A 23,075-nucleotide genomic window follows, 5' to 3' on the forward strand; every position below is an offset into this window, starting at 1 on the left:
AAGCATAAAATCTCTAAAATCTTAAAACAGAAAAAGGTATTTCACGAATGAAAAAGAAAAAAAAAAGAAGAGTAAGGGTAAAATTACTAAAATCTAAAAACAGATAAAATTATTACTTTAAAATTTCAATATCAAGGTTTTTCATGTCTAGTCTTTCAGATAATCTATTACTTTGTCATATAAAATTAATTTATTTTCTAGTGGTTTTCATGTTATTGTTTAGGTTGCCGCTTTTTGCAACTTTTTTTTTTAGTTTCAAGTCTGACGTAGATAAATTGGATGAAGAAAATTTTAGTTATTATAATTATTATGGGTTGAGAGTTACTTCAGGAGAGAAATTAGAGTTATAATTAATTTTTGGAACAATGGAAGAATTTTTCAATGATCAAAGATCATGAACTTCCGTGAATTTTGTTGTGTTTTTCTGCTGATTTTGATGTTTGCTGCTTAGGTTGATGTTGTGGGAAGATTTGTAGCTTGTTTTCAGCTGAATGGAAATTTGCAATTATATATAAAAAAGAAAAAGTGAAAACTTTGTGTACCAATAAATGTCGTAAATTTTTTGGTGAAGTATCAAATGGCTCTGGGTTAATCTGTTTGCAGTGTATACATGTTGGGAGGGATGAATTAGACGAGGATCATAGTTGTATTCATAATATAAGACAGTCCCTTGTCTTTTAGAACAGGGCATATTTGATGTTTTTGATCGAATTCAAGTATGTTTTTTTTGCATCTTGAAAACATGAAAGCATCCCCATGGAGGTTTATTTGGTATTACCATAAAAATAAACGTGTTAAACCAGCTTCACAGTTTGGTATTTGAGATGTTTTATAACACATGTGAAACTGATTTGTTGAAAAGGATATTGATTGTAGGTGTTTGTGATTTGAGACACATGGACAATGAGCATATCAGATCTGTTATGTCTATCTTATCGAACTGGATCGGATGATTGGAAGCCAGTGAGTGTGAAGATTTATGGTTATAGTTCGAAGGCTGTTATTTTTCTACGGCACCTTCTTTCCAGGTGACATTTGGTTGGATATTAATCTTTAAAAAATGTATGAATGGCTGATTAGCTGAGAAACAGCATGTAACAAGTATTCCTCTCAGTTTTATGACACAGTAGCTGTCCATAGCCCAGATGGCCAGAACCGTGTGATATTATTTGGAGACGCTAAATGAATCTTGAATCCCAGATTAAAATTGGTGTTTTCCCATTGGCTTGATGTTTTGTTAATTTATTTATTTTTTATTTTAAAATATAGTAAAGCAACTGATAGAAATATGTTGACAAAATGAGCCTCATTTTGTTTCCAACTTAATTCAAAATAAAATAAGCCCAAATCTGATCCAGAACGGGTCGGCATTTTTCTGGACCTTGATGCACTGCCTAAGGAGATTGGGCAACCCGTTAGGCTAGCTCAGTAGCGTGCAGTGCTTCAGTTGCTGGTACCTTACGCTGCACGCAAGATGTTTTATTAATGAGAAGACATTATGTAATTTTTACATAATTTGTTAATTTTTGAATGAAAATGAAAATGAAAATTTATTTGAATTAAAATAAATTTTTTAAATTAATAATTTTAATTTAAATTCAAAAAATTTTATTAAATATATAAAAATAAAACGGCATATTCTATTAGTCAAACTGGTCTAATCTAACGGCAAACATACAAACTAAAAAGGGTTTCAACATCCAACGGCCCAAGTTGAGTGCACCGCCAAAACTATAAGAGCATGAACCCTAATTCTCTTTCTCTTCCTCTTTCCCTCTTGCTCTTGCGTTTCAGTGCCACCTATTTTTGCAGCCGAAGTCTCGCTCTCTCTCTCTCTCTCTCTGAGACGCAGCTTTTGATTCTTAGTTTACAACAATATAATCTAAATGCCTTCTTTAGCCTTATCTGATCTCAAAGAGAAGAAAGAAGAGAAAAAGATGAAGAAGAAGATTGCTATCGAAACTCCAGAAACCGAGAAGAAGATGAAGAAGCTAAAGGAACCCAAGGTTAAAGAAGAGGAAAATGATTTGGAGGTGAAGAAGAGTAAGAAGAAGCGAAAGGCGTCCGAACTCCAGTTGGAAGAGGAGGAGAGGAGCGAGACGAGCTCGGAGCTTGTTGAACCTGTGGATGTGAAGGAGAAGAAGAAGAAAAAGAAAGCCAAGGTTGAGGAAGAGGAAGAGGAAGATGAAGGGAAAAGTGAGGATCCGAATGCGATTTCAAGGTTTCGGATTTCGGAAGCGCTTAGAGAGAAGCTGAAGTCAAAGGGGATTGAGTCGTTGTTTCCTATTCAGGCCTTGACTTTTGATATTATTCTTGATGGCACTGATTTAGTTGGGCGAGCACGAACTGGTCAGGTATAATCTTTGTTTTAATTTCTTTTTTTTTTTTAAACATGTGTGCTCTTATTTTATTGGCTGCTAATTTCCGATAGAACTTTACCGTTGGATATGTTTTTAGTTTGATAGGAACCATGGATTTCTCATAAATGTTCAAGGTTTTTATGTGATGAATGTGCTGCTATTGAAGTTACTATCAACTCCTTAATTTTGGGAATGCTATTGATGTGATTTATGAAGAAAACTTGTGTTACAAAAATCTCATATGAAATGTATGATTTAAATTGTATTCTCTATTTTCCTAAATTTGAAGTTTAACTGCGATTAATGTGTTATGGCTGTAAAGCTATGTTCGCAGGACCGAAATTGGTTAATTCAATTCAACAATATTCAAACCATTGTTGTGTGATTCTTTCTAGAAGTTCTCTTCTTAGGTAGCTCATCAACCTTTTTTGCTATTGTGCAGGGTAAGACACTGGCCTTTGTGTTGCCTATACTGGAGTCTTTAACAAACGGCCCTGCAAAAACATCAAGGAAGACTGGATATGGCAGGGCACCAAGTGTTCTGGTACTTTTGCCAACTAGGGAATTGGCTAAGCAGGTATAACACTACACATCTAATTCTCTAGACAACAAATTCTTTGATCTTGCCCTTTTTTGTGTGTGAAGTTTATGATAATTAACCTTTTGTTTCTAGGTTTTTGAGGACTTTGAAGTTTATGGCGAGGTCTTGGGGCTGACATCATGCTGTTTATATGGAGGAGCTCCTTACCATACCCAAGAGATGAAACTGAAGAGAGGGGTTGATATAGTTGTTGGGACACCTGGCCGCATAAAGGTAACCTGTCCTCATTATTCATTCAAGAGGTTTTACTAGTTTCAGAGATGTCATTACATTCTCTATCTTATTTTAAATACTTTTATTGTTTGATGGTATTTGATGTCCAATTGCAAATGATGCAGGATCACATAGAGAGAGGGAATGTTCACTTAGGCTCATTGAAATTTCGAGTTCTTGATGAGGCAGATGAAATGCTGAGAATGGGATTTGTTGATGATGTTGAACTTATATTAAGTATGTATTCTTTTGTAGGAACGTTAGAGAAGTAGAATACATTAGAAGGTTGTGCACAGGCTCAGCTATACCTTTATCCCAATTATTGATACCATTGACCCGTTTGTTTATCACTCAGCTTTCTTATTTACTTATGGTAATGATTTAATTTTCCAGGTAAGGTAGATGATGCAAGTAAAGTTCAGACACTTCTTTTTAGTGCCACCTTACCGGACTGGGTGAAGGGTGTATGTTTCTTAACTTATTCATGCATTGTAGTATCTCTATTAGCTCCGATATCTGCTCCATCTATTAGATAAAAATGTAAAATCGGATATTCTTCCTCTTCATTTACCTTTCTGATTGAGAACTTTTCTTTTGCATGGCCAGATTGCTGCAAGATTTCTTAAAGCAAGTAAGAAGACTGTTGACCTTGTGGGTAATGAGAAGATGAAGGCTAGTACCAATGTTAGGCATATTGTCTTGCCCTGTTCTAAGTCGGCAAGGTCACAGCTGATCCCAGATATTATTCGTTGTTATAGCAGGTTGGTTTTTAGTTTTAAAATAACCATTACTGCTACAATTTAGATTTCCCTTTGATGATTTGGCTGAGTCATTTTCTTTATTTTTCTATTGTGGGATGGATATGATTCAGTGGTGGACGTACTATTATATTCACTGAGACAAAAGATTCTGCTTCTGAGCTCGCTGGCTTGTTGCCTGGATCTCGGGCTTTGCATGGGGACATACAGCAGGCCCAACGTGAGGTATTGTGTTGTGTAGAGTATATCATTTTTCATGCTTTCCATTAAGCAAAACAAATTCTGTTGTTATACCATTTCTCGTTTTCTTATGTGCTTGCAGGTCACCCTTAATGGGTTCCGGTCAGGCAAGTTCATGACATTAGTTGCTACAAATGTGGCAGCACGGGGATTAGATATCAATGATGTGCAGTTAATTATCCAGGTATGTTTGGATGCACATATTTTACAGAAGTTTGTGATGTGTTTTTTATTCCGTTATGTTTATATAGTATTAATTCTATTTCAGTGTGAGCCTCCACGTGATGTAGAAGCATATATTCATCGATCTGGACGAACAGGGAGAGCAGGTATATCATTATTTAAATCTTTTTTTTTTTGTTTTGATTGTTGAAATTTGATAAGATACTGAGAGTTGCTGAAATTTCAGGCAATACTGGAGTTGCTGTCATGCTTTATGATCCTAAAAGGTCAAACATATCTAAGATAGAAAGAGAATCTGGTGTGAAATTTGAGCACGTATCTGCTCCTCAGCCAGTTGATATTGCTAAATCTGCTGGTGTAGAAGCAGCAAAAATTATAACTCAAGTCTCTGACAGGTATACTTGCTAATACTGTTATTTGATCTCTTCTTTTATGCTATCAACTTCTGATCTTGACCTCCATGAGATTGCAGTGTAATTCCTGCCTTCAAATCTGTTGCTCAGGAGCTATTGGAAACATCTGGTCTATCAGCAGAAGATCTACTTGCCAAAGCACTGGCCAAGGCTTCAGTGAGTTCTCTTCCTCCCCCGTACTGGGCATTTTGATTCCCTTCATATCATGAATGCTCACTTTCTGGTGTTTGGATTATATAAATAAAATTAACTCTGGTTTCCATTTCTGGTTGAGAAAGCGTAATTATTGCATGACTTTTCAGGGTTATTCCGAGATAAGGAGTAGATCCCTTCTAACGTCTATGGAGAATCATGTTACATTACTCCTTGAAGCTGGAAAACCTATTTACACAGTTTCGTAAGTTCTTGAAGCTTTCCTAATTTGTATATCTTTGCAATTGATATAGAATATGTAAAGAAAGAGATAGATAATCACTAGATACTCAAGGACTTAAAAATTCTTAAAACATGGAATTCTATTCTTTAAATTTCAAATTTGAAGATACTTTATTGTCTCAATAATCTCTATAAAGAGAAAAGCTGCTTAGAGTTCAAATAAGAGGTATTTATAAGGTACCCAAAATGCTAATTAAATAAACCTAAAATACAATAATATGAATATGAAATGAGTTGAATCTATGAGATACAGTATTATTTGAGAATCAAGTCGAAAATACTTCTTAGATGATAGAATTCCTCTATTTGAATCATCCTTCCCTGTACCAGTATCTATTCTAATCTTCACCTGAAAAATTGTTTATGTATTTGTACCTTGGATAAAATAACTAGTTGGTTTGAGGAAATTTTTGATGTGCATACTATTAATTTTTATTTTTATTTTACTGAGCTCTCTGAATTCGATTCATTCGATCTGACTACCCCTTCTCTTTCATGTATTAGATTTGTTTTTGGCGTCTTAAAAAGATTCTTGCCTGAGGAAAAGGTTCAGTCAGTACAGGGTCTGACCCTTACTGCTGATGGAATGGGAGCAGTCTTTGATGTTGCAGAAGAAGATGTAGAAACATTTCTTACTGGTATTATTTGCTACTTCATGATTTAATTTGTGATTGTATTGAGGCGTTTGCTACTTCATGGCTTAATTTGTTTTTTCTTTGTTGCTCCCTAACCTGCTGATTCTTTTGGCTGTTAAACTTGTTAATTATGGTCCTGTTGTAGCGTCATTTCAGCATATAAAATGTGTACATGTTTCTCTTAAGTTACGTGATTGGTGTTGCCTGGTCAACATATGTTCTAAGTTTTTTTTTTTTTTTTTTTTTTAATGGTTTAAAAGGTATTAAGTTTTAGATTTTTAGCATTTTTGTGCCAAAGTATTTGTTTGCTGGTCTTCTTGAATGTTACTATTCTTAGTTTGGTTCTAGCTATCATCATTACTGATTAGTATTAGTAATCTTGAGTTTAGGTTTTACACCTCTTTCTTGCCTTCTGGTTTCAGGTGCTGAAAATGCAGCTAATGTTAGCGTAGAGGTGTTGAAGAAAGGATTGCCGCGATTACAAGAGAGAGACTTGTCAAGAGGGAGATTCGGTGATGGACGAGGTGGTTTTGGTGATAGAAGTGGTAGTGGTGGTAGGTTCTCTGGCGGGAAAGGTGGCCGTGGTGGATTTTCTGATAGAAGGAATGTTAGGTTTTCTAATGGTTCAGGTGGTGGTCGAGGCCGCTACAATAGCAAGAAATGGTGAGGGCCTTTGAATCTTTCTTCTGATTTCAGCCCATATAAAGCAAATGGTTGGCTGCGTAGGCAAACTAATTACTCCTGAAGATGATGAAAATGTTCTATATGAGCCTAAAACATTTTATCTAGTTTCCCGTGTGTTGATTTGTAGGTTTTTTTTTGTTTTTAATTTATATTGATTATTAAGTGCGTCTCCTGGAGGTTGTACCTTCCTTCGGAGTCCCCATGTTTCTTATATTTTGCAACAAATATGTTCTTTGCCTCTAACCATAAAATCAACAGGGAAAAAAAGAATATAATAAACTTCAAAGTATGGCTATCTGAAAAATCACATTTGATGGGAAGAGATTTTTCTAGTAATTTTGGATACTAAATTCATGGATCCTGCATATAATGTATGTTGTGTTAGATGTGGATGATGGAGAGGAGAGAGCAGAAGCATTAACTCTGTAGCCTGTGCGAGGGTTTCTACTAAATTTTTTTTTTTGTTACATCAGGAGGGCAAATACATAGTAAATATTGAGGAATAACTAATTATAAAATATTCTTCATTTTTCTTTAGAAATTATATTGATGTGTTCAAAAAAATATAGCCTCTTATTTATATCATTGAGCCTCTAAATATTCGTACAAAACTGTTTTTCGAAAATCTCATATGTAGATTTTCGTTTAAATTTCAATTGAGGTGAAAAGATAGGATCAGCCAACCCTCCATGCTAATCAATTCAGCAGAGAAATTAGAGCCCAGTCAGTCTATCCACTCTTCTCTCAAAATTTTCTTCAAAATAAAGTACTACTCGAACGGAACCGCTTCTCCTGGTACTTTGCATGTTCCAGACACGTCCACAGTCCCCACCCAGACCAGACCTTTTTAACCATTTGACGGTATTTTTATAAGAATCACACCTGTGTCATGTAACCATTCTCTCCCAAAATTTCTTTGGATCTTTTCTTTGCAGTTCTATCACCCACCTGAACAAGAATAAGAAAAAAACGCTGAATCTGATTGAGACACAGTACTGCTTTCCAACATCATGGCATGCTACTGCAGAAGGGCAAAGCTTTCACTTAATACCTTGCGCAATAGCTTCGCTTCAAGGCCTATTTTCAGATCTCCAATCCAAGGTTCATCTTCAATAATCTCGAAGGACCTTGGGCCTTCGATTTCATTTGCTAACAGAGCTAAGTTTTCTGGGTTCTCTTCATATTCTTCTATCTCACAAAGATTAGGAATTTCTAATAGGTATATCATTATAATCCCTTTTTTAATGGTGCTAAGAGATTTTACTATGTCGATCGGTATCAAGTTCAACATTTTAAGCCGCGGGGTCCAGAAAGGTGGATCCGAAATCCAAGGAATGTGTTGATTGTTGTCTTGGTTGGATCAGGGCTTTTGATTACTGTATATTTTGGTAATTTGGAAACTATTCCTTACACAAAGAGAAAACATTTTGTGCTTTTGTCTACAGAAACGGAGAAAAGGATGGCAGAGTCTCAATTTGAGCAACTGAAAGCAACTTTTAAGGGAAAGATATTGCCTGCTACACACCCGGAAAGTGTGAGAGTGAGACTGATAGCTAAAGATATAATTGATTCGTTGCAAAGAGGGTTGAGCTATGATCGAATATGGAGTGATTTGGAGTATGCATCACCGGATAGTTCTCTTGGACATGAGGGTGGACATGATACAATGGCGGCATTGAGTGAGAGGGAAGGAGAGTTGGGGATGAATTGGTCCCGTGAAGATGAGATTCTTGATGATAAGTGGGTTCAGCAAAGTAGGAAGGAAGGTCAACAGAGCGGGTCCCAACCCACGACCTCTCATTTGGAAGGATTGAATTGGGAAGTTTTGGTTATCAATGAAACTGTTGTTGATGCTTTTTGTTTGCCTGGTGGGTAGATTGTGGTGTTTGCGGGGTTGTTTGAGCATTTTAGAAGTGATGCCGAGATAGCCACCATAATTTGACATGAGGTATATATTGCTTATCACTTTAGGCTGTCATTTTTTATTGGATATGGGAGTGATGTCGTTTCATTTTGTTCATCTGATTAGGTTGGACATACAGTGGCTCGACATATAGCTGAAAAAATAACAAAGAATCTGTGGTTCGCCATCCTACAACTAATACTATATCAGTACATCATGCCTGAACTGGTCAACACGATGTCAGCACTCCTCTTAAGGCATCCTTTCTCTCGGAGGTATGTATGTTCTCTTTATTTGTTCTTTTGAAGAATATCAATAAGATTATATTGTACGTAAAGGATGTGTTTGGTACAAAAGATTATGATAGGATAGGTTAAAATGATATTATAAATAAGATTAGATTAAATAATGTCATTTTATTTTATGTTTGATGTGTGAAGGGATTAGGATAGGATAATTTATTTATTGATCAAAATTATCTTTTCTCAAAGTTTATACAATTTAAATTATTGATATAATTTTTAAGGATATAATAGGATATGTAAATTTAGTCAAATGAATTAAAAATAATCTCTTCACTTTGGGAGGCTTGACTCATCCTATATCAAGAGTATGATTAATTCTCTTTGTAATCTTATCCCTTTCTTTAAATATCAACCAAATATAATATATGATGATTATCATCCTATTTTATGCATCATCCTATGCACCATTATGAGCAAAGAGAATTGGAGTTTTATCAATAAGGATTGAGAAAACATGAGTTTTCTCTAAAAATTGGTTGCCATCAAATGGTTTAAAAACAGGTAGTTTCTTGGTGGAAAATGTGTTGGGAAAGTATATATGAAGAATCTTATAGGTTTACAGTAAATATTTAAGCCAAAATTTATTAGATTTTACATGTCCAGCATTATTTTTTTGTGTGTGTATACATACATATAGAATTAATTTGATGCTATAATGGAATACCGAGAACTAGTGACCTCCTTATCTGCAATGATAAATGAACTTGACTGCATAAATTATTTAATATATTTTTCATTTAAACATACGGTCCAGTTTAGTTCTTCCGATGCTTGCATGCTACATCTGCAATGCCATTGGGCGGTAGACATACTACAAAAAGTAGCAGAGCAATGACTATCAATCCATTTAATGGCAGCTAGATTCTCTTTCAGACCTTCTAGATTCCTGTTTCCTCAAGCAAATCAACTGCTGTGAAATAGTATTTGAGAGTTTTACTTCTGATGTACTTTTCTATTATAAACTATCTATTCCTTAGGCAGTGAGATCCGAGAATAAGCGGGTAACAATAACCATGCTTGATATTAGTGCTGCACTCTCCCTTCTGATCAAGCATACAAATAACCGAGTTCTGAAAATAAAAACAGTAGGTAAACTGTTCTCAGACAGATTAGAAATGGTTTTCTCCAGATTCAGGAGTCATGTCTACTCACCTTTACTCCTTTCAATAAAATTATCTTGGCTTTCAAAAAAAATTTTGTTCTGGTACTTTGTTAGGGAATTGTTTTGGTTGTCCCAATAGCTCTTGTGCATTCTTTCAAACTCATAAAGATAGAATGGTACTTTGTTAGGGAATTGTTTTGGCTGAGTTTTGGTCGATGTTGAAATTTCCTGAAAATTTTCCTTTAAACTGGCCAATCTCTGATTCTGTTAAATGGTAAGGCCTTGTTCCCTGTAAAAAAGAAGCATCCATAGAAATCAATATCTAGTGAGAGTCATGGAATTTTTGTAAGCTTCCAGCTAGCTATACAGTAGGATTTATCTGTTCTTGATCTGATTCTTTTACTGAAATATGTTAGGTCTTAGCTGTGGAATCCCATCTGTCAATTGTTGAGGCATGTCTGATACATAACAGATTAATAGGTGATCACTCCCCTAGAAGGAAGGTTCCAAGAGTTTTTTCTTCCCTACAAAATTATGAAAAAATGATGTGCTTTCACAAGTTACCATTGGCTTAGATATTAAAAAAGCCCCTGAACTTAATTAAATTTCTCATATAAGCTTCTATCATTTTGTTGCAATCAATTTGAGTTGTCATATAAATATTTACACCCAATTAAACCCTTATGTGGATGGAAAATGTTAAGGTCTGTTTCCTAAATGCCAACATGGACTTTTTGGAAGCATCATTTCTTACTCCAAAAAGGAAACCATTTTCATGGCTGTTTTGATTTTTTTTTTTTGGTTGGATTTCTATTGGTTTTTATCTGGATTTTCATGATTTTGATTGGTTTTCATATAGAAGTTTATGTGGTTTTGGTTGATTTCTTTTGGATTTCAGCATCGAATTTTTTTAGGTTTGAACTGAGAAAGGAAAAGAAAGGGAGGAAGAAGAGAGAAAAAAAAAAAAAAGAAAACATCTTAAATTTGACGTGTTAATGTCGTGGCAAAATTTTATGCCATATTATTGCGCCACGTGGCATTTTTCTCAGTTGGCAAACAGGCTAACTGTGTTAATGTTTCCGTCCAAATAAAGGCTTATTTGTTAAAAGAGTTTTGTTGATTACAATAAAAGGACATGGGCATATATGATAAATTTAATAAAGTTTAGGGTTTTCTTTTTTAGTTGGGCCTTTACCAATATAACCTGGATTTTTTTTTTATTTGACATGAAGCACAAATTTTTTTCAGGTGCAGTTTAATTGCGCTCAAATATAGATATATGGCAGAACACTGATGAAAGATCTCTTTATTCTTTCCATTTATCTTGAAAGAGGGGCTTTGCAATTGTATTTAAGGAAACACAACCAAACAACTACTCCCCCACTCACCCAAAGGAAAAAAAAAAAGAAAAGAGAGTAAACATCCTATGTGGTTTTCCTGCTTTTGTGAAGTTGTGTTGAGGTTTTTTATTTATTAAATGAGCTGCCTTCTCAAAGTGTGTGTGTATGTATATCTATATATATATATATATATATATATATATATATATATATATATACTAGTTTTCTTTCACTTGTATAGCATATAATTATTAACAAAATTATAATTCTAATATAATAAAATAATTTTATTATTTTTATAGTAATTAAATTAAAATAACTATCATCATACTAAATTAAATTGAAAATATAAATTTAAGTTTGAAAAAAATAAATATAACAAAAATTTTAAATTAAAATTTCAATAAAAAATAAATATTTAATCTCACTTTATTTTGACTTTTTTTTAAGTCTTTTCGTTTTGGATTATCATCTTCATTCATTTTTTTATATATTTTTCTTTCTTTTTAAATTTTTTTAGAAGATTATCTTTTATCACAATCAAATCCAATTTTGTACTTTTTTTTTCTTTATTTTATGCTTTTTCTCGAGCTTTTTTTTAAAATTTTTTTGGTAGTGGATTTTTATTTTTAATTTTATAATTTTTTGAGGTAATCGATCATTGTTGAACTTATTTAAACTCTTGCTTTTCATCTATTTGCTAATTAAAATTTAAATTCTTTATTTTGTAGTTTAATTTTATACTATAAATCATTTTGTAGTTTAATTTTATAGTAAAAAATTGCATATTTACATGAATTTTACTAATTAAAAAATATTACATAAACATATTCTAAAAAAAAGATTTGAAGAAATCTAGAATTATTAATATCTCGATGTAATCATCAATGATGTTTATTTATGTATTTATCAGGGATATTGACTAAAATTATTTTTAATATTGAATATTGGTTTCTTAAAAAGCCACAAATATTTATAACTCATTAAAATATGTTATAATAAATGTTTAAATAACACATTTTACTTAAAGATATATCTTATCATAATCAAATGGTATCTTTATGTTGTTCTCTAAATATTGAAATGCTCTTCTCAATGAATTTGGTTCAATATTGTTATTGTTTGTTAAATATCGAAATATAAGAATTCTAAAATTAATAAGATATGACCTATTTTAGATAAATATCAAAAGATATTATTATATTTTGAAGGTAAACTATGTTTTAAATCTTGATTTTAAAATTGATAATGAATATATTTTTAATATTTGAACGCTTTTTTATTTAAAATAGATTAGTTTTTTTATTTGACGAATACTTAATCATATATTTAGTATAAGTCATACAAAAAATTTATCATTTAATTGATATTATTATAAAATTATAATTTATAGAATTCATACTATTATTAATATTATTAAATTGGGTATTTTAATTTAAAATATTATGTACTTGAAAAAATAACTTATATGTAATTTTTCTATGGTGTTTTCTAATAAGTTTAGACTCATTATTTCTTTCTTTCATTTTAAAAATATCTTTAAAGACAATAATTTTTTATATAGTTGCTATTAATGTTATAAAGGATACCATATAACACAACAATTTATTTTTAGTAAAGATATAGCATTACTCTAGTTACTATTAATTTATTATCAAGTAGACAATCAATGACATACAAATTTAGATGAAGTCATTTCAAATTTTCACTTCAAAAATTGATTTTTTTTCAATAAAATTATGTTGTTATAGTAATTGATATATGAATATTGTTTTAATCATTTATATATGTGTACAATATCCATAAATATTTGTAATTCAATACCTTAGTATTAAATGGCAATAAATATAATTTTTTAAATGAATCAAATATGTTACCCATATTAAAAAAATATAGCTCCATATTAATATTCAACCAAAAAAAAAAGTTAGCAATGATTTACTATTATATATTATCAATGATTTACTATTAAATTATATGACTAATTTACTATTAAAATATGAATAGTTTATTATTAAGTTATCCATACTTTACTACTAAGTTAAAATTGATTTATTATAAATTATCATTAATTTATTGTTATCATTGATTTACAATTTAATTGTAATTGATTTATCATTAAATTATCAATAAATTACAACTAAATTAACACTGACATATTATTATAACTAATTTATTATTATGTTATTAATGATTTATTATTAAATTATCAATGATTTACTATTAAGTTATGAATGATTTATTACTAAGTTATTGATAATTTATTATAAAGTTATAATTAATTTTCTATGAAGTTATAAATGATTTACTATAAAGTTATCAATGATTAACTAATTTATTACTAAATTATCATTGATATACAACTAAATTATAAATGATTTATTAGTATGTCATTAGTAATTTACTACTAAATTTAATGATTTACTATTATATTATTATGTATTTACTAATTACCATTGATCAATTACTAACCTTTTAATAATTAGTTGTTAAGTTATTAATTATTTATTACTAAGTTATCAATTGAATTACTACTAAGTTATTTATGATTTACTATTAATTTATCAATAAATTACAATATATGAGATAATTTTCTTTTTATATAATAACATCATTGTTTCATTCAGATTTAAAATTTTTTTTACTAATTTTTTTTAATGAATAAGTTCATGGTAGGTTTATTCTAGTTCCTAATCATTAAAGTTCTAGCTTTGCTCTTCTAGTAACCAAGGTTCAATCACAAGTAACTTCAAGTATAGAAAAATGTTATCACTAATTAACAAATAAATTATTAATTACATATTACTATCTTATCATTGATTACTTTTAAATTATCATTAATTTATCACTAAGTTATAGATGAATTATTGCTAAGTTATAAATGATTTATTACTAAATTATTGATAATTTACTATTAAGTTATAGATAATTTATTATAAAGTTATTACTAATTTACTATAATATATTATAAAATTATTGCTAATTTGCTATAAAGTTATTGATGATTTACTAAGAAGTTGTTAATAATTAACTAATTTATAACTAAATCATTATTAATTTATACTAAATTATTACTGATTTATAGCTAAGTTATCAATAATTTACTATAACATTATTAGTGATTTACTACTAAATTGTCAATAATTTATTATAAAATTATCAATGATTTACTATATACTATTATGCATTTGCTACCATGTTATCATTGATTTACTATTGAGTTTTAGTGATTAACTGCTAAATTATCATTGATTTATTTTTAAGTTATTTATGATTTACTACTAAGTTTATAATTTAATTACTATTAAACTAAAACAGATTTACTATTAAGTTATCTGTAATTTATTACTAAATTTTCATTGATTTACTATTAAATTATCAATGATTAACTATTAAATTATCATTTATTTTTTTATTAAGTTATTATTGATTTATTACTATGCTATTTTGCATTTATAATTATGTTATAATTGATTTACTATTAAGTTATTATGCATTTACTATTATATTATTATTGATTTACTACTAAGTTATCAATTATTTACTATTAAATTATTATTGATATATTATTAAGTTATTACTAATTTACTATACAGAATTATCATTAATTAATTGTTAATTTATCAATGATTACTATTAGGTTATATTGATTTACTTTTAATTTTCAATTATTAATTACTACTAAGTTTTAAATTATTTACTATTAAATTATCATTAATTTATTATTAAATTTTTTATGATTTACCACTAAAATTGCAATTAATTACTATTCCCTCTATCTATCCTAGTTAAACTATCACAGCTGGCTTTTTTTTTTTTGTTAAATTTTTCTAATTTGGACCTCTATTATTTTAAATATTTTAATAAATCAAATTTTATAAAACATATATTTAGAAATCACTTTATTTAAAGTTTTTAAAAAATATTTTTTTTCATATTTTTATCAATAATAAATATAAAATAATAAGTTATTAAAGTTAAAAAATTGATCAACAAAAATAAAAATGTGACAATTTTACTGGGATGAAAGAAGTATTAAATTGAATTTTATTTACTATTAAATTATTATTAATTTACAACTAAGTCATCATTACTTTAGTATTAAGTTATCACTTATTTTTATTAAATTATTCTTAATTTACTACTGTATTATTATATATTTACAATTATGTATAAATAATTTACCATTAAGTTATTTATTATTTACTACTATATTGTTATGTATTATTATTATGTTATCATTGGCATACAATTATCTTATTAATTATTTACTACTAAATTATTATTTATTTATTATTAAGTTATCCATAGTTTAATATACAATTATCATTGATTAAATATAAAGTTATTACTAATGTTGTCTAAATTATCACTAATTTACAATAAAATTATTAATAATTTGCTACTATATTACTTTATCTGTCTTTATTTATTTTTCTTGTATTGACTTTTACGGAGTTAAAAAAAAGTTTTGACTTTAATGTATTTAATATTAAAATTAATTTTTTTTATAAAATTAAAGTTTTATGATTTTTAATGTTAAAAAATAAAAAAATCATTAAAAATAATTTAAAATATAAAAAAGTAAGAGTTTTAGATGTTTAAAACAAAAAATAAACAAAATTTTGAGACATCTCAAAAAGAAAAGATAGATAAAAAAATAAGATAGAGAGAATATTATACATTTACTGTTATGTTATAATTTATTCACCGTTAAATCCTTTATAATTAATTTAATTGTATAACACATAATAGGTAAAATGTGTTACAAGCATTAAAATATTCATATATAGAAAAACTACTTTAAATCTTTCAGTCATATTGCTTACGATAAGTGGGGTATGAATGATTTAACTAAGATATTTTAATAAAAAATAAATAAAAAGTAGACAGTATTTTTAATTTGCTAAAAAATATTAAATAAAAATAAGTAGAGATAATTCAATAAATTATCATATTTTATATATAATATAGATATATATTAAACATCTTCTTAATTATAAAATTTCCTATTTAATTAAGCACCTTTTACACATTAATTGAAAAAAACAAATTAGAGTTCTCGCTATCATTTATAATTTTTTTTTTATTTTCATATATATTATGATATATTGACCCATTGAGTAATAAAAAGACTAATTTAGTAATCTTAGGATTTATATGAAATATTAATTGATTCATTTATCTTATTTTTGTATATATATAATTTAATTTTATCAATTGAGTTAATTTTTTTATTTTAATTATAAGACTATATAAATAAATATATTTTATTTCACATCTTCATACTTCAAATTTTTTATCATGCAATTAATGAGTTCAGTTATAAGTCTTTTTTTCCTTATGAATTGAAGAATTAGTTAAATATGCATGATTGACATGTAGTGTATTATTAATAGGAGTCTACCCAATTAAAAAAATCATTTTTAATATTGTTTGGAGTTCATTTTTTTTATGTATATATCACAGATGATATATGTATTTATGTATAATAAACACACTTATAAAAGTACAAATAATTATTAAATAGATACTTTTATGATAAGAATGTAAATCAATAATCATATACTTTAAGTATATAAACAAATAAAATGAAATGAATTATAACATTATTGTTTCAAAGAATATAATAATTGATTAGAGAACTAACAAGGCTTTGATCATTCAACAAAACACACATAATTAATCAATATTTTTTACTTTCAAAACACAAAAATATGTTAGAGTATTTTTATTTGAAAAAATAAATTTATATTTTTCAAGGAAAAATCATAACATATATTGATAATATAAATTTTAAATTTCACAAATGAAGTTAGTGGCATGACATATACCTTTTAGGCTTTAGAGTATATTAAAAAAATGAATTAAAAAAAAGTAAGTGATGTGTTAATTTCTTAACTCGCTTGTGAAGATAAAAAAAATTTAACTAACAATATATCAAATAATTTCTTTTCTTCAAGATTAATGTTTCTTAGCAATATTGACTTTGGTTTTATAAAAATATCTTAAGTACTAAATATTTGACATTAACTATAAAAAATTAAGGATAGACCAAAATTAACTTAGGTGTAGTATAGAATCGCTCTATAGAAAATAAAATAAAAATTAAGTTTAGTAATAATTCAAGAGTACATGAGATTATGTTTATAAAATAAACATTCATTTAAGCATTATAATGTTAATGTGTGATTGCATAGAGTAATTAAAAATATTATAATCAATCATTGCAATCATTAAACATACAAATTTATATTTATCATAAAAATAAAAATAATCAAACATATAAATTTACCATAATACACGTATTATTTTTTTTAAATAATTTTTTTATAATTTAATTTATAATTTTGTATGAATTTTAATTTCAATTAATCTAAAATAAATAAACAAAAAAATATAAATATATTTAAGGACTCATGATATGTGCGATTAAAAAAGATCAAGAGTAAATTAGATTATATCTTGAAAATAAAAAATTATATGCTTTACTTAATATAAAGTTAAATGTTTTGGGGTATATATATTATGTTCTAATAATTTAGATTAAAACAATTAATAATTGAGAAACAAAAAATTTTTTTTATGCCATAGCCCATAGGATGATAATGTGTTTTATATTAATTTGATTGAATTATTACTTATAAAATTAAACAAAAAAATTTTAATTTTTGACTACAAGCCCACCATATCCCACAAATAAAATTTTAATATAGTTTAATTTGATATAAATTTTATTTATAAATTTTTAATTGATTTAAATTTAAATCACTAACAAATAAAAAGTTATATTTTTAATGACAAATAATCTTTATTAAATAAATAAGAAATGCTAAAAATTGAAATATAAATTTATTATTTTTTAAAATTTATAAAGATATTTATGTTATTCATTTTTAATAGTTTTAGATTTAAATTTAAATAATTAACTAATAAAAAATATATATTTAATGACAAATAATCATTATTAAATAAATAAATAATACTAAAAATTTAAAGTTAAATTTGTTATTTCTTAAAATTTATAAGAATATTTATGTCGTTCACTATTAATACTTTTAGAATGCACACTTTTTTATATAGATGATATATTATCTTTCCTTTACCAGATAACTCTAATATGTCCTCGAAATGACATTGTTTAATGTCCTTCTCATGTTCTTCCAGTTCTTAACCTTTATTATGATCTCTGATAGGATGGAACTTGAAGCAGATTACATTGGGCTGTTGTTGCTTGCATCTGCTGGCTATGATCCTCGAGTTGCTCCCAAATTGTTTGAGAAGTTGGGAAAGGTTTTAGGCGATTCATCACTGCAAGATTATCTCTTCACACATCCATCTGGGAAGAAAAGAGCTGAGTTGCTAGCTCAAGCTCAAGTAATGGAAGAAGCACTGATGATTTACCGAGAGGTTAGAGCAGGGCGTGGGGTTGAGGGTTTTCTTTAGTGCCGCTCGACATCACCATAAGCTACTCTGTCAGTGCACTTGGAAGCCAGACCTGCTTGTGAAGTTTAAAGAGCTTCCATGTACTTGTATTTGTCTTGGTATTTATCTTTGCAAAATTACAAATTGTATTTGGGATTATCACTTTAATCACATATTTGTGCATTTGGCTTCTTTTCAGTTCAGTTTTCTTGTCGGTTCCATAAAGTCGAAAAATTTTGTTTCTAGTATCATTTTCTCTTTCCTTTTTCTACCCTTTGCTGTAAATGAAATTGGAAACATGTTTACAATGCAAATGATATATCAATATTTATAAATTATTTAAATTTAATTTAAATAAAATTTAAATTTAAATTAATTATTATTAATTTAAATTTAAAATTAAATAATTATCGAACGAATTGTATTCAAATATTTTAATATAATTCACTATCTTAATCAAATTTTTATATTTTAATTAATAATTTATCATTTTACTCTTAATATTAGAAAATTCCGGCATTTTTTCATTCTCTCTCACTCCCAACTCCCCACCCCTAAGCGGCGCTTGCTTTTGCTAATTTCCTCCGGTCGCAAAACCCCATAAATCCCAATTCCCTAGCGTCTTATTGCAGCTGTTTCTTTTTGAGCATTAAAATAAACAGCAACAACAAGGAAGCCAAGATCATTTTCAGCAACAAAATATTGGGTGCTGAAGCTATCCCTTGAAATCAGTTACTTTCTTCCTTAATCTAATTCTCAGCAAAATAATAAAAAAAAAAAAAAAAAAATATATATATATATATATATATTTAATTTTCTGGGAAGAGCAGGTTGTCAGAAATTAGGGGTTTTAATACCCTTCCACAAGACAACCCTTAAATTGCCCTTTCAGATAAGGTTCCAAGCAATGGTATGGAAGTTTCATGTCATTTGTTTTATACCCTTTTATTTATTTATTTTGTATAGTTTACTTTCTGCAATTTTATAGAAAATAAAGGAGGGATTGATTTTTCAGTAGATTTAACTCTTTTTTCTTTTGGGGTAATTGGATTCTTGAGGTTGGTTCTTTTAAAAGTGCCAAGTTAATTTTTTTTTTTTTTTTGCTTGGAGCTTTGAATTAATCTGTTGATGTGTATTTGTTAGATTCTGATTTAGAATCAGGGACTGGAAAGTTAACTTTTAGTAATTTCTTCTGGTTTTTGGTGATAAAATCTGGGGTTTGGCGTGTGGGTCAATTTCCTTGATGGGTTCTGTTGAATTTTGTTCTAGAAATATCAGCTAGAAAAGATCACTTTTTTCTTGCAAAATGAGATGAGTTTTTTTATCCTAACTGGTTTTTCTTAGGTTTGGGCATCAGTAATTAGTTGAAGTATAAAGAGTAGTAGAGCTTGTTCCGATTATTTGGAGGAATTGGTCTTGAAAATGGAGGATCAAGAAGTTTTGCCTGATGAGTCCTCTGTATCCTTAGTTAGGGAAGTTAGAGTAGAAGAAGATGAGGAAGACTTCCGGATTTATGTGTCTTTTAGTCGTGTGTTGTATTTGAATTGATAGATTTTTATTTGTTTGGATTTAGTTATTGTGTAAGTTGTTATTATTATTAATATTATTATCATTATTATTATTGTTTTGAAAATATAATATTTATTAAATTTGACAAAAAAATTATAAAAATTTTTGAATTGCAGTTCGAATATTAATAATTAAATTTTTATCAAATATAAAAATTAAATTTATTTTGATATATTAAATAAATTTAATTAAATAAATTTAAGTAACATAATTTTTATTTTGAATTAAATTTAAATTAAAAATAAAATTTAATTAAATTTAAATTGAGTTTCGAAATTGAAGTCGAACTCGAATGTGGTAATATATCGGCTTGCATCCGATGGATTACGTCCTTACTATAACTTTGTTTTTCCTCTTACTTCTACCTACCTATTAGATGGATCTTGTTTTTTCTGTTCAAGAATTGCTGACTAAAGTGAAAGCTTGGGCATTCGCTGTCTTAATTCTCAATACACACAAGCTACGTTATCACTTCTTTGGTAGGGTGCTTATAGGCTAGGAAAAACCCTTTACCAGACAATCATAATAGAAAATCACGGCCCAATTAGGCTCAGTTTAAACAGTCAGACAATGTCGTTTATATTTCGCGCCTGTTTAATCTATTTGGCTTGGCTACTCCAATCTCTGAACTAAACATGCTGGAACCTAAGTGGCCAACGCTCAAAAACACCATCTCACGCTTAATCGAAGAATGCGACAGTCTGGGACAGCTCAAATAAATTCATGCCCACATCATAGCTTCTCCAAAACTACCCTAAAACCATCATATTTGCTCATTACTCGTCTCTTCTTCTTTTATGCGTCTTGGATTCCGGCTCTCTTTTGCTACGCAACCCATGTTTCCAAATTCATAAACTGCCCAACACTCTCTGTATGTAATGTCGTGATCAGAGCTTACGCTTCCAAAATCAGCGACGCAGATGATACCCATTTTTTACAAATACTCTCTCCATATAACGTCATTATCAGGGCTACTCTTCCAAAATCACCGACTCAACTGATACCCATTTTTTACAGTCTTTAATTCTTTTCAAGCAAATGATTTTTAATGGCATTTGACCGGATTGCCTTACGTTTCCTTTTCTTATAAAGGAATGCGCTAGGAGGCTTGATAGCCGTGCAAGGTCTAGCATTCATGGAAAAACCATTAAATTTGGATGGTTTTGTGACCTTTATGTTCAAAATTCTTTGAAAGTTTTTACCCTGTATGTGGCTTTTGGAATAATGCTAGGAAGTTGTTTGATGAAATGCTGAATAGGGTTGTTGTTTCTTGGAATTTGATCATTATTGGGTACTTGAGAGGCGAGAGTCTTGACATGGCATTAGAATTGTTAGAAGTATGTACAAAATGAATATTATCACTTGGAAATCGATGATGACAGGTTTTGTTCTAGGTGGCTGGGGAAAATAAGCCTTGCAATTGTTTTATGAAATGCAGAATTTAAGTAATGATAATGTTAAACCAGAAAATTACAATGGCTAGGGTACTTTCAGCATGTGCTTACCTTGGTGCAATTGATCATGGGAAATGGGTACGTAGTTATTCGAGGAGAAGCGGAGTTGAATGTGAAGTAGTAATTGGAACAGCATTGGTTGATATGTAAGGTTAAATGTGGTAGTTTGGAGAGGGCGTATCTGGTCTTTAAAGAGATGCCTAAAGGGATACCTTAGCATGGATTGCTATGATTTCTGCATTTGCAGTTCATGGGTATGGTAAGGAGGCTTTTGACACCTTTGAAGAGATGGAAGCCGTGTATGTGAAGCCTAACCATGTCACATTCGTAGCGTTATTGTCAGCTTGTTCTCATTCTGGCTTGGTAGAGAAAGGTCGCTGGTGTTTGAATATAATGAGGCGTGCTTGTTCAATAGAACCACAGCCTCACCGCTATGCTTGCATGGTGGAGTTCTCTGTTTGAGCAGGATTATTTCAAGAGGTAGAAGAGCTTGTTAGAAATATGCTGATGGAGCCAAATTCGTTCGTTTGGGGAACAATACTTGGAGGCTGTCAGAGTCATGGGAATATAGAAATAGGAGAAAAGGTTCGCACGGTATTTAATTGATTTGGGTCCGAGAAACCATGCTTGTTATAGTAACTTGTGAGACATATATGCCAAAGTTGGTAGATTTGATGATGTGAACAGAATTAGAGCCTTAATGAAAGAAAGAGGTATTAGAAAAGAAGTCTCAGGCTGTAGCATGATTGAAACAAAGATTCGCGGATACATTTCAAGGTCACAAAACCGACTATTATCATAAAATGAAAAAAACATGGAATTACATGACTGGAGGCAAAGTTCCTTCTTGCTAAGAATTTCAAATTGACAAAATAAACTAGTACTTTCGCCAAAGTAAATTGCTATTCTATTCAGTGAGCTGAATTTTTTTTCTTTTCTTTTTTTATTTTTTGTTTCAAACAAATGTTTTTAATTGTTTATCCAAATATTTTTCTACAAATTTTCAAAAGAAAACTTGTAGCATGGTTTATTGTTGGTAGCGAAGGGATTTCCCAGGTGCCTTATAGAGATGAAATCATCATTGTATAATGCCGGGAAAAACTGTGTGTGTGAGATTATTTTGGAAGGAAGCAATGAAAAATATTTTACATATTTTTCTTTCTTATACGGTCTGTTATGTTTATGCATATGATCCCAAACCATTTTGGTTACAGAACCGAGACCAAACTATCAACTTGGACAAGATAGTGCAAAAAAAGGTTGAAGATTTAATCCTTGCCAGGTTGGGAACTCGTGAGAATAAAAAGTTTGTGATTGGCTAAAAATATATCCTTTCTGCTAATTGGTTATTGGACAAAATTTTTATGAAATTGTATAGGTGAAATTTATGAATTTTTTTTTTAAATGATTGAATAAAAGTTTAAATAAAAATTTAACATTGATAGATTAATAGAA

At 29.0% G+C, this 23,075-nt stretch overlaps 2 protein-coding genes, 1 long non-coding RNA gene and 2 pseudogenes across 4 annotated transcripts; all 5 read left to right on the forward strand.

The window, feature by feature from the left end:
• The first annotated feature begins 1,766 nt into the window (after positions 1-1,766).
• Positions 1,767-6,811, forward strand: LOC111290658 (DEAD-box ATP-dependent RNA helicase 7-like). The gene is made up of 14 exons (XM_022882063.2): positions 1,767-2,354; positions 2,803-2,937; positions 3,034-3,174; positions 3,300-3,411; positions 3,568-3,638; positions 3,781-3,935; positions 4,046-4,157; positions 4,255-4,356; positions 4,441-4,501; positions 4,582-4,750; positions 4,828-4,924; positions 5,071-5,165; positions 5,708-5,841; positions 6,261-6,811. The coding sequence occupies exons 1-14, from the start codon at positions 1,887-1,889 to the stop codon at positions 6,503-6,505; spliced, it is 2,097 nt and encodes a 698-aa protein (XP_022737798.2). The 5' UTR covers positions 1,767-1,886; the 3' UTR covers positions 6,506-6,811.
• Positions 6,812-7,532: 721 nt separating this feature from the next.
• LOC149516163 (mitochondrial metalloendopeptidase OMA1 pseudogene) lies at positions 7,533-11,327 on the forward strand (annotated as a pseudogene). Its single transcript, XR_016346424.1, has 3 exons — positions 7,533-8,470; positions 8,552-8,700; positions 11,087-11,327. The product of XR_016346424.1 is annotated as a mitochondrial metalloendopeptidase OMA1 pseudogene (transcript).
• On the forward strand, positions 8,568-18,797 carry LOC111290660 (mitochondrial metalloendopeptidase OMA1-like). Its single transcript, XM_089768145.1, has 2 exons — positions 8,568-8,700; positions 18,369-18,797. The coding sequence occupies exons 1-2, from the start codon at positions 8,642-8,644 to the stop codon at positions 18,616-18,618; spliced, it is 309 nt and encodes a 102-aa protein (XP_089624271.1). The 5' UTR covers positions 8,568-8,641; the 3' UTR covers positions 18,619-18,797.
• Positions 18,798-19,129: 332 nt separating this feature from the next.
• LOC149516164 (uncharacterized) lies at positions 19,130-20,079 on the forward strand. Its single transcript, XR_016346425.1, has 2 exons — positions 19,130-19,507; positions 19,942-20,079. It is a non-coding gene; the product is annotated as an uncharacterized LOC149516164 (long non-coding RNA).
• A 778-nt stretch (positions 20,080-20,857) lies between these two features.
• LOC111290218 (pentatricopeptide repeat-containing protein At5g66520-like) lies at positions 20,858-22,772 on the forward strand (annotated as a pseudogene).
• The last annotated feature ends 303 nt before the right edge of the window (positions 22,773-23,075 follow it).

The sequence above is a fragment of the Durio zibethinus genome, chromosome 11, assembly GCF_047325235.1.
Source record: "Durio zibethinus cultivar Kanyao isolate XHJ-2024 chromosome 11, ASM4732523v1, whole genome shotgun sequence".
Classification (NCBI taxonomy): Eukaryota; Viridiplantae; Streptophyta; class Magnoliopsida; order Malvales; family Malvaceae; genus Durio; species Durio zibethinus.